We start from the raw sequence: 12,029 nt of genomic DNA on the forward strand, positions 1-12,029 counted from the left end.
AGTGTGCACAATATGATCCCATTTTTGTTTTCGATAAAAAGTAACATGTATGTACATGTACATAGTCATAAAAACACATGAGTAAATTTAGAATGTTATATGCCAGACTCATTAAATAATGCCTACCCGTGGGAATGATCTGAAGGAAACATTTTCACTTTTAACTTATTGTTTTATTTGTTGCTGATTTGAACTTTTCATGGCATGCTTGCTATAATCTCCAATGTACACAGGGATAGACCTGTGAGACACTAGGTGAGAAGTCACAAGAGTTGGGCTTAAATCTTCTCACCAGTAAATGATGTGATCTTGACCAAGTAAAATCTCTGTAACCTGCAGTTACTTTATCTATGAAATGGAATAACAACACTGGACTGCTATGAAGTGCAACTGAGATACTACATGTGAACATATCAAATGTACAGTGATATCTCTGCTACAATTCTACTAACAAGAGAGGTAATTATAACATCTCAAATGATATCAAATACATTATCATTTATTAGCTATCTGAATACCAGAGAGCATTAAGACAGATGAAGTGGTTAGGATTTCTGGAAGACAATAGCTTTTATGAATAATTACTTTTGTCCGGAGCCATGCTGGAATCCTAGAATGGAACCACTGTCATCAAAGTCCGGATCTGGGTTTTCATCAATGTCTAGTTCATGGCTAAACAAATAAACCAAAGGTAAATAGTGATAAGTCATTATCTTCAGAACCTAGCAGGTCAGGCAAATGTCAAAAGGTACATATAAATCAATCTAGGCAAACTTTCCCATCACAGTTATCAACCATAGTTCACAAATCCAGGAAGCCAGGAAGAATACTTTTATTAGGATTTTCCAAATGAGATAAAGTACCCAGCAGTGTCTGGGACATAGTAATAAGCACACCAATCTTAAAACATGTGAAGCAATCATTTCTATTCCTGCACATGGTACAAATATGGATCTCTCTGTTTTCCTTTGGAAAGAGAATTAAAAGGTGCAGCCTTAAATTAATCTCCCAGAGTGATCTCTCCAGAGGCTTTTCTTAAAAGCAAACAAGGAAACATTTGGTAAGTATCAATCCAATCAAAAAATTTTTTAAAGAAAAAATATTAAGAAGAATAAAGTTGCCATACCAGTGATATTAAGTAACCCAGGAGATTCAACCTATCAGGGTTACATTTTAGTAACTTTAACTACCTGGGCCATAATTCCAAGTAAACAGAAATGATAAGAAATAATTCTTATAAAGTTTGCCCTTCCAATTAAGTTATACTCATTCAACATTTATGGAGTAACTACTAGGTCCCCGGAATCTAAGTACATAGTCTTTGGACTAATCTCTAGGAAGTGGAAGGAATTAGCAGGAACTAGGGAGTTAACAAACAATGTCTACTATACAGAGGGAACACACTAGAGGCATGCTATGTACTAAGTTACTGAGCCTCCAGAGCTTGCTAAATGTTTTTCTAGAAGCCATATGGAGCACAAAAGTCTTATGTGGAGCACCTCACATCCTGTTAGAGGAAAGAAATGTTTCCAACTAACATACAAATTCTGTAGTTTTCTTGTTATCTACAGCATTAGCATTTGACCACATTCTACCTTACATTATTCTCTACTTGTTTAATTATATGTATAGGTAGTGTCAACTTCCAAAAAAAGAAAAAAAACAAAACACTTTTATTTGGAAATAAAGTATGAAAATAGAATGTGATTCGAGACATATGCACAGAATGAGGCGGCCTCATGAATGTCTGAAGAACAAAGGAAAAGTTTAGGGTTTTACTAAGGAAACAGGAGGTTATGTAAGTTGTTTAGAAAGAAAGTTTATTGGCACTGGCAGGGTCTTACAAGAGCTGGTGAGTTTTGATTGGAGAGTGCCAGTAGTTGTTAGGTAGAATTTGTAATCTGGGAGTTATGGTAGATCCTTGCAGTTATGGATTGAGCCTGTGACACAGTGTGTTAGGCAAGAGTTCTTGTATACGTGGCTAGCTATCCTTGTGTGACTCATGTAGTAAGCTGCAGCTAGGAAAAATTTCTTGTGATAGTTCATGTTACCAGGAAATCGAGTGTGAGAACCCTCCCTTCATAATCTTCCCAGCTGCATCATGCCAGGGTTTGACACAAGTGTCTCTATTTTGAATCTTACAACTTTCACAGTGGTAAAGAGAAAGAGCATTGGTGTGGGCAGCTTTGGGCTGGGCTCCAGCTTTAGGGCTTCCATTGTTTTAAAGTAACTCTGAGCTTATCACTTCATCTGAGCTTATCATTTTCATCATCTGTACATCACACATTACTTACCACTGTTTGCATCACTATTCCTATTGAGGTCTATTTCAGTGATAAGAACCTGTAATAATGTATACCCAGACTTTTAAGAAAAAAATTAGAACGTGGGGAAGAGAGAGAGAGAGAGAGAGAGAGAGAGAGAGAATATCTAATTATTAGTTGAAAGTTATAATCCATTGATAGTGACTAAGCGTAAGATATATTACATGCTAGTTCCAGTCTACCCAAAGATCTCACAAAAAAGGCATTGGTCCCATTTTATAGATGAGAAATTAAGAAATGTATGTAGTTTGTGAGTGGTAGAATTGGGATTTGCCTATGGGTTAAAAAGTTCAGGGTCTCACTAGTAGACCCTGTTTCTTTTCACAGGATTAGCAGTATTGTGCATAAAACGAGCATCACTCACGGACACAAGTGCTGGTGCTAACACATTCTGGAGAGACAAGTAATGTGCAACTGACCTCCTCTTGAGTTTGCTTGGCTTGTGCTCAGGTGGATCTTCTTCGCTCTCCTCGCCATCAATACCATTGGCATGTGGTCTGCCTTTGCTCGTGTTTGCTCCTGAAGATTCTTGTAAATCTAAAGAGGCAGAAATATTGCAGTGGATTTTTCCCTTGGTTTGACAACTTTTCTGCCAGTTACAAAGCCAATCAAAATATTTCAGTGCCTTTTCTGCAATGAACTGTATATGTGCATCAGGCAAAGTAACAGGACACGTCTACCTGTCTGTGTCTACATGCAGACATTTAAAAAATTGTAACTTGTCGATACAGTTTGTTAAATTAAATTTAGACTAAAGGGGTTTCTGTGCACATTTTAAGTTTGGCCTAAAGGTTTCTCTGTACACTGTACATAATGACCTGTAACCTCACTGGATGTGTAAACTGTATTCTATTCTTATACCAGTTACAGAGTTTTGGTCAATCACAGGTGGCCAACTGTTCAAACTGTGTTCAAATAAGGCAAACGCTGAGCTATAACCAATACAGCTGTTTCTGTATCTCACTTTCATCTTCTGTACATCACTTTTCTTTTCCTGTTCGTAAATGTTATCCAACCATGTGGCAGCCCTTCAGTTGCCCTGAACCTTTTCTGCTTCTAGAGGCTGCCTGATTTTCAAATCACTCTTTGTACAATTAAACTCTGCTAAATTTAATTTGTCTAAAGTTTTTCTTTTAACAAGTTTAAAAATTTCCATGATCTAACTACTTAAAAAAACAAACTAAAACCACTCCTTCATAGCTGCCCAAATCTACCCAAATTAATCCACAAAGCTGCCTTTGTGATAGCTGCTTGTGGTCACATTCCTTTAGAATTTTAATGTAAATGACTCTAAAGACAGCATAATCACCTTGTTTCAAAGAATTTCTCTTCATCACAAGGCAAATATATCTGTATTTAATATAGGTGGTTAAATTAATAATGGAAGTAAAGATAAGTACTACCTTTAAAAAGAGTATTTTTAACTTCTGGTGGCTCCAACTGAGGCAAATATCTGTCTTTGTTCTTTATTTCATCAGATTGAAGAAACTGAGTAGGTGAGACTAGAAGAAAGGTGGCTGTAGGGTTGACAGTGGGAAGCTTTGACTGTTAGGGACACTCTTTCAGAAGAGCACCAAACACGAGAAATAGAAAACACATTTACATAGAAATGTAATATGCACCTTCTAAGTCAAAACCTAAAATCCTCAAGTTGATCCTGATGACAGATATATTGGAGCTAATTACAGAAATGGTCAATCTACACACATAAGGAAGGGAACAGGCAATAGAAGGCAGAGACCTTAAGGAGGTTTACTGTGTTTGGCAAAGGAAAAAAGTTGGTAGATGAGGGAGGGGAACCAAAAATGCTTACTACAAATTTATGGTCAAAGTAAGTACAGAAAGATATAGAAGAGTATCAGAATACTAACAAAATCTTCAGCTATAAAAGGATGAAAATAACAGCAATAGAAAGGAATAAGAATGTTGTACTGAAGTAAGCTCCATTGTAAAGACAGAAAGCAAAGAAAAATAACAAAGTTGAAAGAGTTCTTTAGAAACTCAACTAGATGGAGATCAGCAATCTGAGATGAGCAAAACAAACTCAGTTGTTAAGTGAAAGGTCAACATCTTTTGCTTCACATAGGAATAAGCCTGAGAAGAAAGTTCCTCTATACTAGATTTCTCCAACATCAAACACCAAGGATGCCAAGACTTTAGGACATTCAAAAGGCATAAAAATTTCCTCCTCTCGAATTTTCCTGGTGCCACCAATGACAGAAAACTTCTCCCTAGCAAGAGCATTCTCATCCCACCCTACTCTGATTAATTTCTTTCAACACACTTCTTACCGGCTTTCTCTAGTCCTGCCAGTGCACCAGTTTGCATAATGAGATTTTTTTTTCAATCCCTTATGTAAGAGTCAACCAAGTTCCTTATCCTGGATATTTTATTGATGGGAATCCTGAAATCAACGCTTTCAGTTACAAATTAATATTGTGCTCTGTTGAGATTCTCCTATAGAGCAAGATTTCACTTGTCCTAAATGAATTCTATGTATGACTCAGAGCAGATTTGCTTAATGTCAAATGTATACTTTCAGTCAGTCTCTCACATGCCTCCTATAAATTCATTTGCTGTGGAAAACTGTGAAAGTTCCAAGCTCACTCTAAATTACATTTCTCAAGAGATATCCATGTTTTTCTTCGCCGGCCACTAAGGTACAAAAGAAAGGAATGGTATTTTTGAGAACTCTGTGCAAATATTACTATTAATACAAAAAGGTAATACATAACTTGTGATATTAAAGTAAGATGGATTAAATAATTTCATTATTATACTATGAATATAGTTGGTATTGTTTTACTCTCCTATAAGATATTAGTAGTAGTTATTTTGCTAAATAAATTCATTTTGCTAACCATTGCTCAGCAAAATACATCTTGCTTAATCTTACCCTGAGCTGGTTGGTCTGTGCTTCTATTCCCAGATGAGCTGCTTTCCTGGGTTCCACCATTATTACACGGTTCACTCTGGCCAGATGCAGGGCACTCTTTCCTGTTGCTAACTTCACTGAGCTGCTGACAACCATCACGACTTACTGGAGAATCTAACTGGCCCTGTTCTACTTCCTCTGAATTCAGAGTTATATTACTAATTCCATCAAGTATTTCATTACGATCCTTATCACTTGTACCAGAGTTGTTATTATCTACTGCAGTAGGTGAAGATGGAAAAGATATTAAGTTGACTTTCACATAATTTTCATCTTTCTTGCTGTCAACTTCTGTTTTAGATGCACAAGTATCTGTATCACAGCTTTGCGAGGTATCAAAAGTCCAACCCTGAGCTTCCCAATACTGAAATTGTTCCAAATAATACCAATAAAGTTGACTATAATGTTGCTCCCATTCTTCCTTTGTATCAGGAAAGTTCCAAGGTTCAGCAGACAGTGTTTGATCTGGATGTTTTTCTTGCCAGCTGTGCCACAACAGTCCTCCTCCATATTCATTCCAATACTTTTCCCATTTTTCCGTAATCTCTAGCTTTGGCGATAATGTATTTTCAACAGGAAGATTTTCTGTTTCAATGTCTTTTTTGCTTTGAAGTTTACATGTTCTGGTGTTCTCATACTGTTCAACTTCAGATGGATCATCTGAATCCAAAATATCATCTTCTTCATATTCTTTTCTCCAAGATTCTTGCATAATTTCATTTAAGTATTTCTTTTGATGCTTTTTCTTTTTCTTTTTTATTTTAACTTTATTTCTAGTATTCATAGACACCTATACCAGATAAATGATAACTTGAATATAAAATGCACTTCATATATTATAAAAGAAAGTAGAATCCAAGTCTATTTTGATATTAAACAAAATACTCTCAAAGCCACACTCTGGGCTTTTAGTTACACAAACAAGTGACTCTTACTATTTAAGTTCCCAAGAGGAGAAAAAGTCATACATGGGACATATCACAACTGGCAGTTTTGATTTATTTGTAAAAAGAGGTAGAATGCTCCAATCATGAATGCATTGATCTTGAATAAAAAGTAATTGCTGGGCTTGTTGCAGTGGCTCATGCCTGTAATGTTAGCACTCTGGGGGGCCAAGGCAGGAGGATCACTTGAACTTAGGGGTTCAAGAGCAGCCTAAGCAAGAACGAGACTTTGTCTCTACAAAAAATAGAAAAAAATCAGCTGGCCGTGGTGGCACTCGCCTATAGTCCCAGTTACTTGGGAGGCTGAGGCAGGAGGATTGCTTGAGCCCAGGAGTTTGAGGTTGCAGTGACCTACGATAATGCCACTGCACTTGACCCTGGGCAACAGAGTGAGACTCTGTCTCAAAGAACAGGAAAAAAAATAATTCCTTGTGATACTTTATAAACAAAACTAAGAAGTAGAAATAATGAAAGCAAATTAATACTTACCTCAAAATTTTTATGTGCAGCTATCCCACCAAATTGAAGTGGTAACCCCATACTTCTCATGAGTTCAGCCTCAGAATCAAGTTCATTTTCATCTAGGCCTATGCCTTTGCTGTCATATGATTCTGCAGTACCACGGGAATGGCCACCTTCCTCCTCTTCTGTAGTGTGATCTCCTACACACAGCATTTGTTGGCTTAGTTTTAAAGAAAATTTAGAGGCAGGTTTTCTTATCCTCATTTTAAAGAAGAAAGTGAAATCCAAAGTGATTATATGACTTCCCCAATGTAAAGGTATATAAATGTTACAATTTTTAAGGGGGGAAAAAAAAGAATTGATGGCAATATAGATTAGTAACAAAAACAGCCAATGAAGAATCAAGAGACAACTTCTCAGCTGGCTCTGCCTACCACTATCCATCCAGATGCCCATTCAACTTGCACTTATCAAGCATGCGCTCTGTGCTGAGCACCGTGCAGAGCACTGCGGATAGAAACAAGAGAGGGCAGGGTGATGTAACCCTGTTTTATGGAGAAAATGCTTACATGTTCACACTCCTTATCTGTAAAACTGATCCACCTATCAGTGGATTTAAAGTCCTTATTTGTAGAGTTATTTTAGGAGCTGTTAACAAGACAGGTGAGAGGTATGTCTCTAGGCAGCTCACAGACACTTCAACACAACTGGGATTTAGGTCCTGGGATTCTCTGGAAGAGCTGATTTAATGAAAGGTTTCTGCTATTAAAAAAGTTTGAAATCCACTGAACTGGAAGATTCTTTCAAGCTCCCTGAGTCTAGATCTTAAAGAAAAACTGTTTATTACAACAAAACAAGTTTTACATTACCCATATATGGTTATCTAAGAGATTATATCATTAATTGAACAAATGCCATTCAAGTGCTCTATTAACTTTTTAAAATTTAAGATAGCAAAAATCATTTTATATATTAGCATAGTCAATTAGTGGTGAGCTGCACTCCAGCCTGATGATCTCAGGCAACAGAGCAGTGACTCTCACACAGCAAAAATTGAGACTTTTAAAAGAGAAACCTCATATGTAAATTCTACCAAACAGGCTCCTGAAAGAGGAAAAAAGACACTTCTTTAAATAACACCTATTTAAACCACTCACCATTCCATTTAATGAACTTATGAAAGCTCAGGAGAGAGCAAAATGAGAAAAATGAATAAGCTAAGTTTTATTTTCTCTTGTGATGTGAATATTATCTTATGTTCAGTGGGAGCCTAGCCTTTTTTATACAGCATAGCACTGAAACACAAACCAACATTTCATCCAGTGATCAAATGAAGAAACAAAGATTTGACTCATCATTGTGAGAGTTAAAAAGATTTTCAAAGGTAACTATGGCACACTGTACTTGGGCTGACTGGCTTCTAACTCCATGCTGCAGTTTTCTCCACATCTAGAAACATAAAAAGTCTGTGTGGAAGGACAAATGGAGTAGTGAAGTATGAGAGAGACAAAAGTGAGTCTCAATTGGACAGACCAAATTCTGGGAAAAGTTAACTTGGGAAAGTTAACCCAGATGATTGCCTCTTTACTTCAGGCAAAAGACTATGGATGTTCACTTGGAATTTATCCTGCCATCTTTTACCTATAAAATTCTGATGAAGAAACTATATATTCTTTACTTTTCAAAGGTTCAAATTCCAGCTTGCTCTTATGTAACGGCAACAACTCAGGAAGGAATGCTACACAGGATAAAAGAGGCTATATCCAGCCCACATAGAAGCTACAGAAAAATAAAAGATTGGCTAATAGAAGAGATTCTATTAATAGAACCATGTTATAAAAAAATAGTGTTTATGATTACAGGATTATTTGGCATTTATCATAGTTTATGCTAACAAATTAACATAATAACATATTATACATAAAGTAATACAGATTAAGGTTAATTTTAGCAAAAAGGGGCTATATAGTTTTATACTATATTACCTGCATTGTTGCCACTGTCTTTGACATAGTAGCCTTTTAATCCCAAATTGCACAATTTTCGATCCCTGTAAAACAAATTAAGCAATCCATATTAAAACAAACTAAGCCATAAACTTGGGGGGGGGGAGCTCAAGTTAGCATAGATTAATTAATTAAAAGCTTATAAAACAGAAAAGCAATCTACTAATACATTTTCCTCACCTATGATATAGAGATACATTTCTCATGGAGTTGTTATAAGGATTGATAGTATATGTAAAATATTTAACACAGTACCTAACACATGGTAGCATTTGTTATATAACTACTAATTATTGAAATTAAGTGGCATTTCTCCCAGATATTGGGCAAAGAATCTGTTCTTCCTCATGATATCTAATTTCTCTGAATTTTGCTGTGAGAAGTCAACATCCAACAATATCCAATTTCCAACAACAGTGGAAAACTTTGACTTACACACACATAAATCCATACACAGATCCTAATCCATTTGCAAGTAAGCCAAACTATCCAACATAAATAGTAGATAAGATATTCAGTCTGAGCAAAGGTTGTTTTGAGTACTAACAATGAAATTCTTATTTAAATATCTTATCAACCTGAAAAACAAACCAAGGCAAAACAATTTAGTCTCACTGATTATCAAAAACAATGAATGAACTTTTCTTTACATCCCGACTTCTTCTAAGATTTTTCTTTATGTACTATGACTGAAAATTACCAAAATAAACCTAACAGAACACTTTAAAAAAGTGGAAGGTTTTACTATTAGATAGATCTTCCTATCTATAAATTCAACTGTAATAAACTCCATTGCAACTGCCACAGTAAGGTCAACTGCAAGTCATAGCTAACCTTACTTCACTAATGGAGCTATAACTAAGTAAAATTCCTGTGTACCTGAACTACTTTAGATCCTCTTGTCTCTTTTTTTGGAATACTTTATAATATGCAAAGTAGGTGGTGACTCACAGCAGGACAGTGAAGGAGATGATGTGCAAATAAGCTTTGGCATCATGCCCACTGCCTCCTCCCCCAAGAACATAGGCACTGGGGCAGGGGGAGCAGAAGCTGCACAGAAGGCATGAGGGGTGTGCCCACCAGCACCCAAAGATATGGGGCACTGAGGTGTCGGGTGGAGGAAAGGACCAGTACGGTTGCAATCCTGGTTATAATGAACAAATAAGTAAATGTACTGAGGATAATAATAGTCAAGATTCTCCTTGCTGAAGGTTATTTAAAAACAAGGTGGGCTCAAGACAAGTCACTTAAAAACAAGGAATGCTAGAAAGCACCGTGAGGTGTTGCTGGGCCAACACTGGAAGTACTGTTACAAACTCATGGTATATAAGTTTATATATACAGTGGACATGAAAATAGTTTTATATGTGTTATGTACGTGTGTATGTGTATGTATGTACATATATACATATACATATTTATGTACGCATGTGGACACACATATACTCTACCTAACTCTACCTACTGAGAAGGTACAGGCACAATAAGCACAATGAGCACCCAGCTTTTGGTTTCTAAATACTATTCTCTACTAAGGAACCAGGGTGCCTTGAGAAATGGCAATTCCCAGTTGGAGCAGGGACTGTAAAAGACAGGTGTGGGTCATCTTCTGCCAGAAGGTTGTGAAGCACTCAAAGAATGCTGGGGACACACAAAAGGACAGAGGAACCACCTCAAAGAGTCTCCCATTGGCTAAATCAGAGACAACATGAGCACCAAAATAAATAATGATAACAATGGAACATAACCTGTTGATAAACTAAGAATCCAGAGTCCACATTAACATAAACAACTACATGGGGAGACAAGGGAAAGTGCTTCTTACAGAATGCTAACTAATAAATGCAGAAGGAATGAAGGAAACAAGGCAATCTTCATAGAGGCAGCTGATTCAGGTGGAAGCTGTTGAGGAAGACTAAGACCTGTAGGTCTGCTGGAAAACAGAAATATTGGTGTAATATTGCAATATGCTCCCACAGATAGTTACTAATACAAAGGGAACCATTGTGACTTTCCAGTAGAGAAAGCTGGCAGTCAGCAACATCAGCCATGGTGGTGTGCTGCCGACATAAAGTGCCTCGTGTGCCCATGCAGAGCTGGGCACAGCATCATTTCTGTGCCTTCCTGTGAAGGCATGACCAGTGTTCCTGAGGAAACAAGACAGACCCAGGTTAAGCATGGTCATCTTACAGAATGTAAGGACACGAAACTTAAAATCCTGTCTGCAGCTTGCTCTCAAATGGTTCAGAAAAAGACTAATGATTGTGTTTGTGTGTTTACATATTAACATATATCCCTATGGAGGGGAAGAGATGGAGCAAACAGTTAGTTAATTGTTAACAGCTGGTAAATCTGGGCGAGGTGAACAAGGGAGTTCTTTGAACTATTCTGTTTGAAATTATTTCAAAATGAATTATCTAAAAATTAAATAAAAGCTTTTTATAACACAAGCAACTTTATATAACAAAAACCAATAACTCCACCATTACAGCGTTTTCCTACGTTCTACTCTAGGCTTTGTACATGCACACACAAAATTTTCTGTAATCATTGTGTAGATATTTTGTATTCTGCTATGTTAATTTAACATAAGGTATTTTTTCATGTCACTACTGAGCTGCTGTAACAATTACTTTTAAGAACTCCGTAACATTCCAATTGTATCTTCTTCATACAGATAATGTACAGAAATTTGAATGAGCAGATGAAACAGAATATTACTCTAATTAGTGTTAAGACAGTTTTAATATAATGTCCTTAGAAAACAGAAATTAGTTACACTATTATGTCCTATTTCCTGCCTTTGAGGAGAGGTGTTGCAATAATTTTATTTAATATGAGAATCAACTCTTAATCCCTGAGAAGACATCTGGCACCTATACTAATGTTCATTTTGTATGTTTTCTGCTACATGACACTGATCTTTTAGCTTAATAATCTATTCTAGAACTTCTGTCAGCAATTAAATCTTCTGTTTTTAGACTCTGAAACACTTCTTTTCCCTATGTTGAAAGTCAAGGTTATCCTTACTGGCCCCTGAACTTCCAGCATGTTTCCCATCCCCATAGAATTCTCAATGACTATTGGCAACCATTCCAACATACCATCTCCAAGTTCTTTTCATTCTAAAGGGTTACAATTTGTCTAAGCATTAACTGATCTAAAGGAAAAAGCCATTCTTTTCTCTTCACCTATTTTGAACTTATAATGTGCTCCTTAAAGTGAAGTAAAAGTTCTAAGTTTTAAGAATATGTATGAAATTAGCTGTAATGAAAAGAACACATATTTTAGTTCAAAAAGACTAAATTCAATGTAACTGGTGATAGATGGTAGTTAAATTATCTCAAACGTTGTTTTA

The 12,029-nt window shown here is 36.3% G+C and overlaps 1 protein-coding gene across 2 annotated transcripts in view; it reads right to left on the reverse strand.

Annotated features, from left to right (window-relative positions):
- TGS1 (trimethylguanosine synthase 1) overlaps positions 1 to 12,029 on the reverse strand; it is a 43,208-nt gene that overhangs the window by 26,683 nt on the left and 4,496 nt on the right. For both annotated transcript variants that reach the window (XM_045560817.1, XM_045560818.1), the window contains exons 2-6: positions 8,651 to 8,715; positions 6,693 to 6,865; positions 5,221 to 6,049; positions 2,744 to 2,861; positions 586 to 672 (exon numbers count right to left, since the gene is read on the reverse strand). In XM_045560817.1, coding sequence (XP_045416773.1) covers positions 586 to 672; positions 2,744 to 2,861; positions 5,221 to 6,049; positions 6,693 to 6,865; positions 8,651 to 8,715 — 1,272 coding nt within the window. The remainder of the gene's footprint in view (positions 1 to 585; positions 673 to 2,743; positions 2,862 to 5,220; positions 6,050 to 6,692; positions 6,866 to 8,650; positions 8,716 to 12,029) is intronic.

Source organism: Lemur catta, chromosome 9, assembly GCF_020740605.2.
Source record: "Lemur catta isolate mLemCat1 chromosome 9, mLemCat1.pri, whole genome shotgun sequence".
Taxonomy (NCBI): Eukaryota; Metazoa; Chordata; class Mammalia; order Primates; family Lemuridae; genus Lemur; species Lemur catta.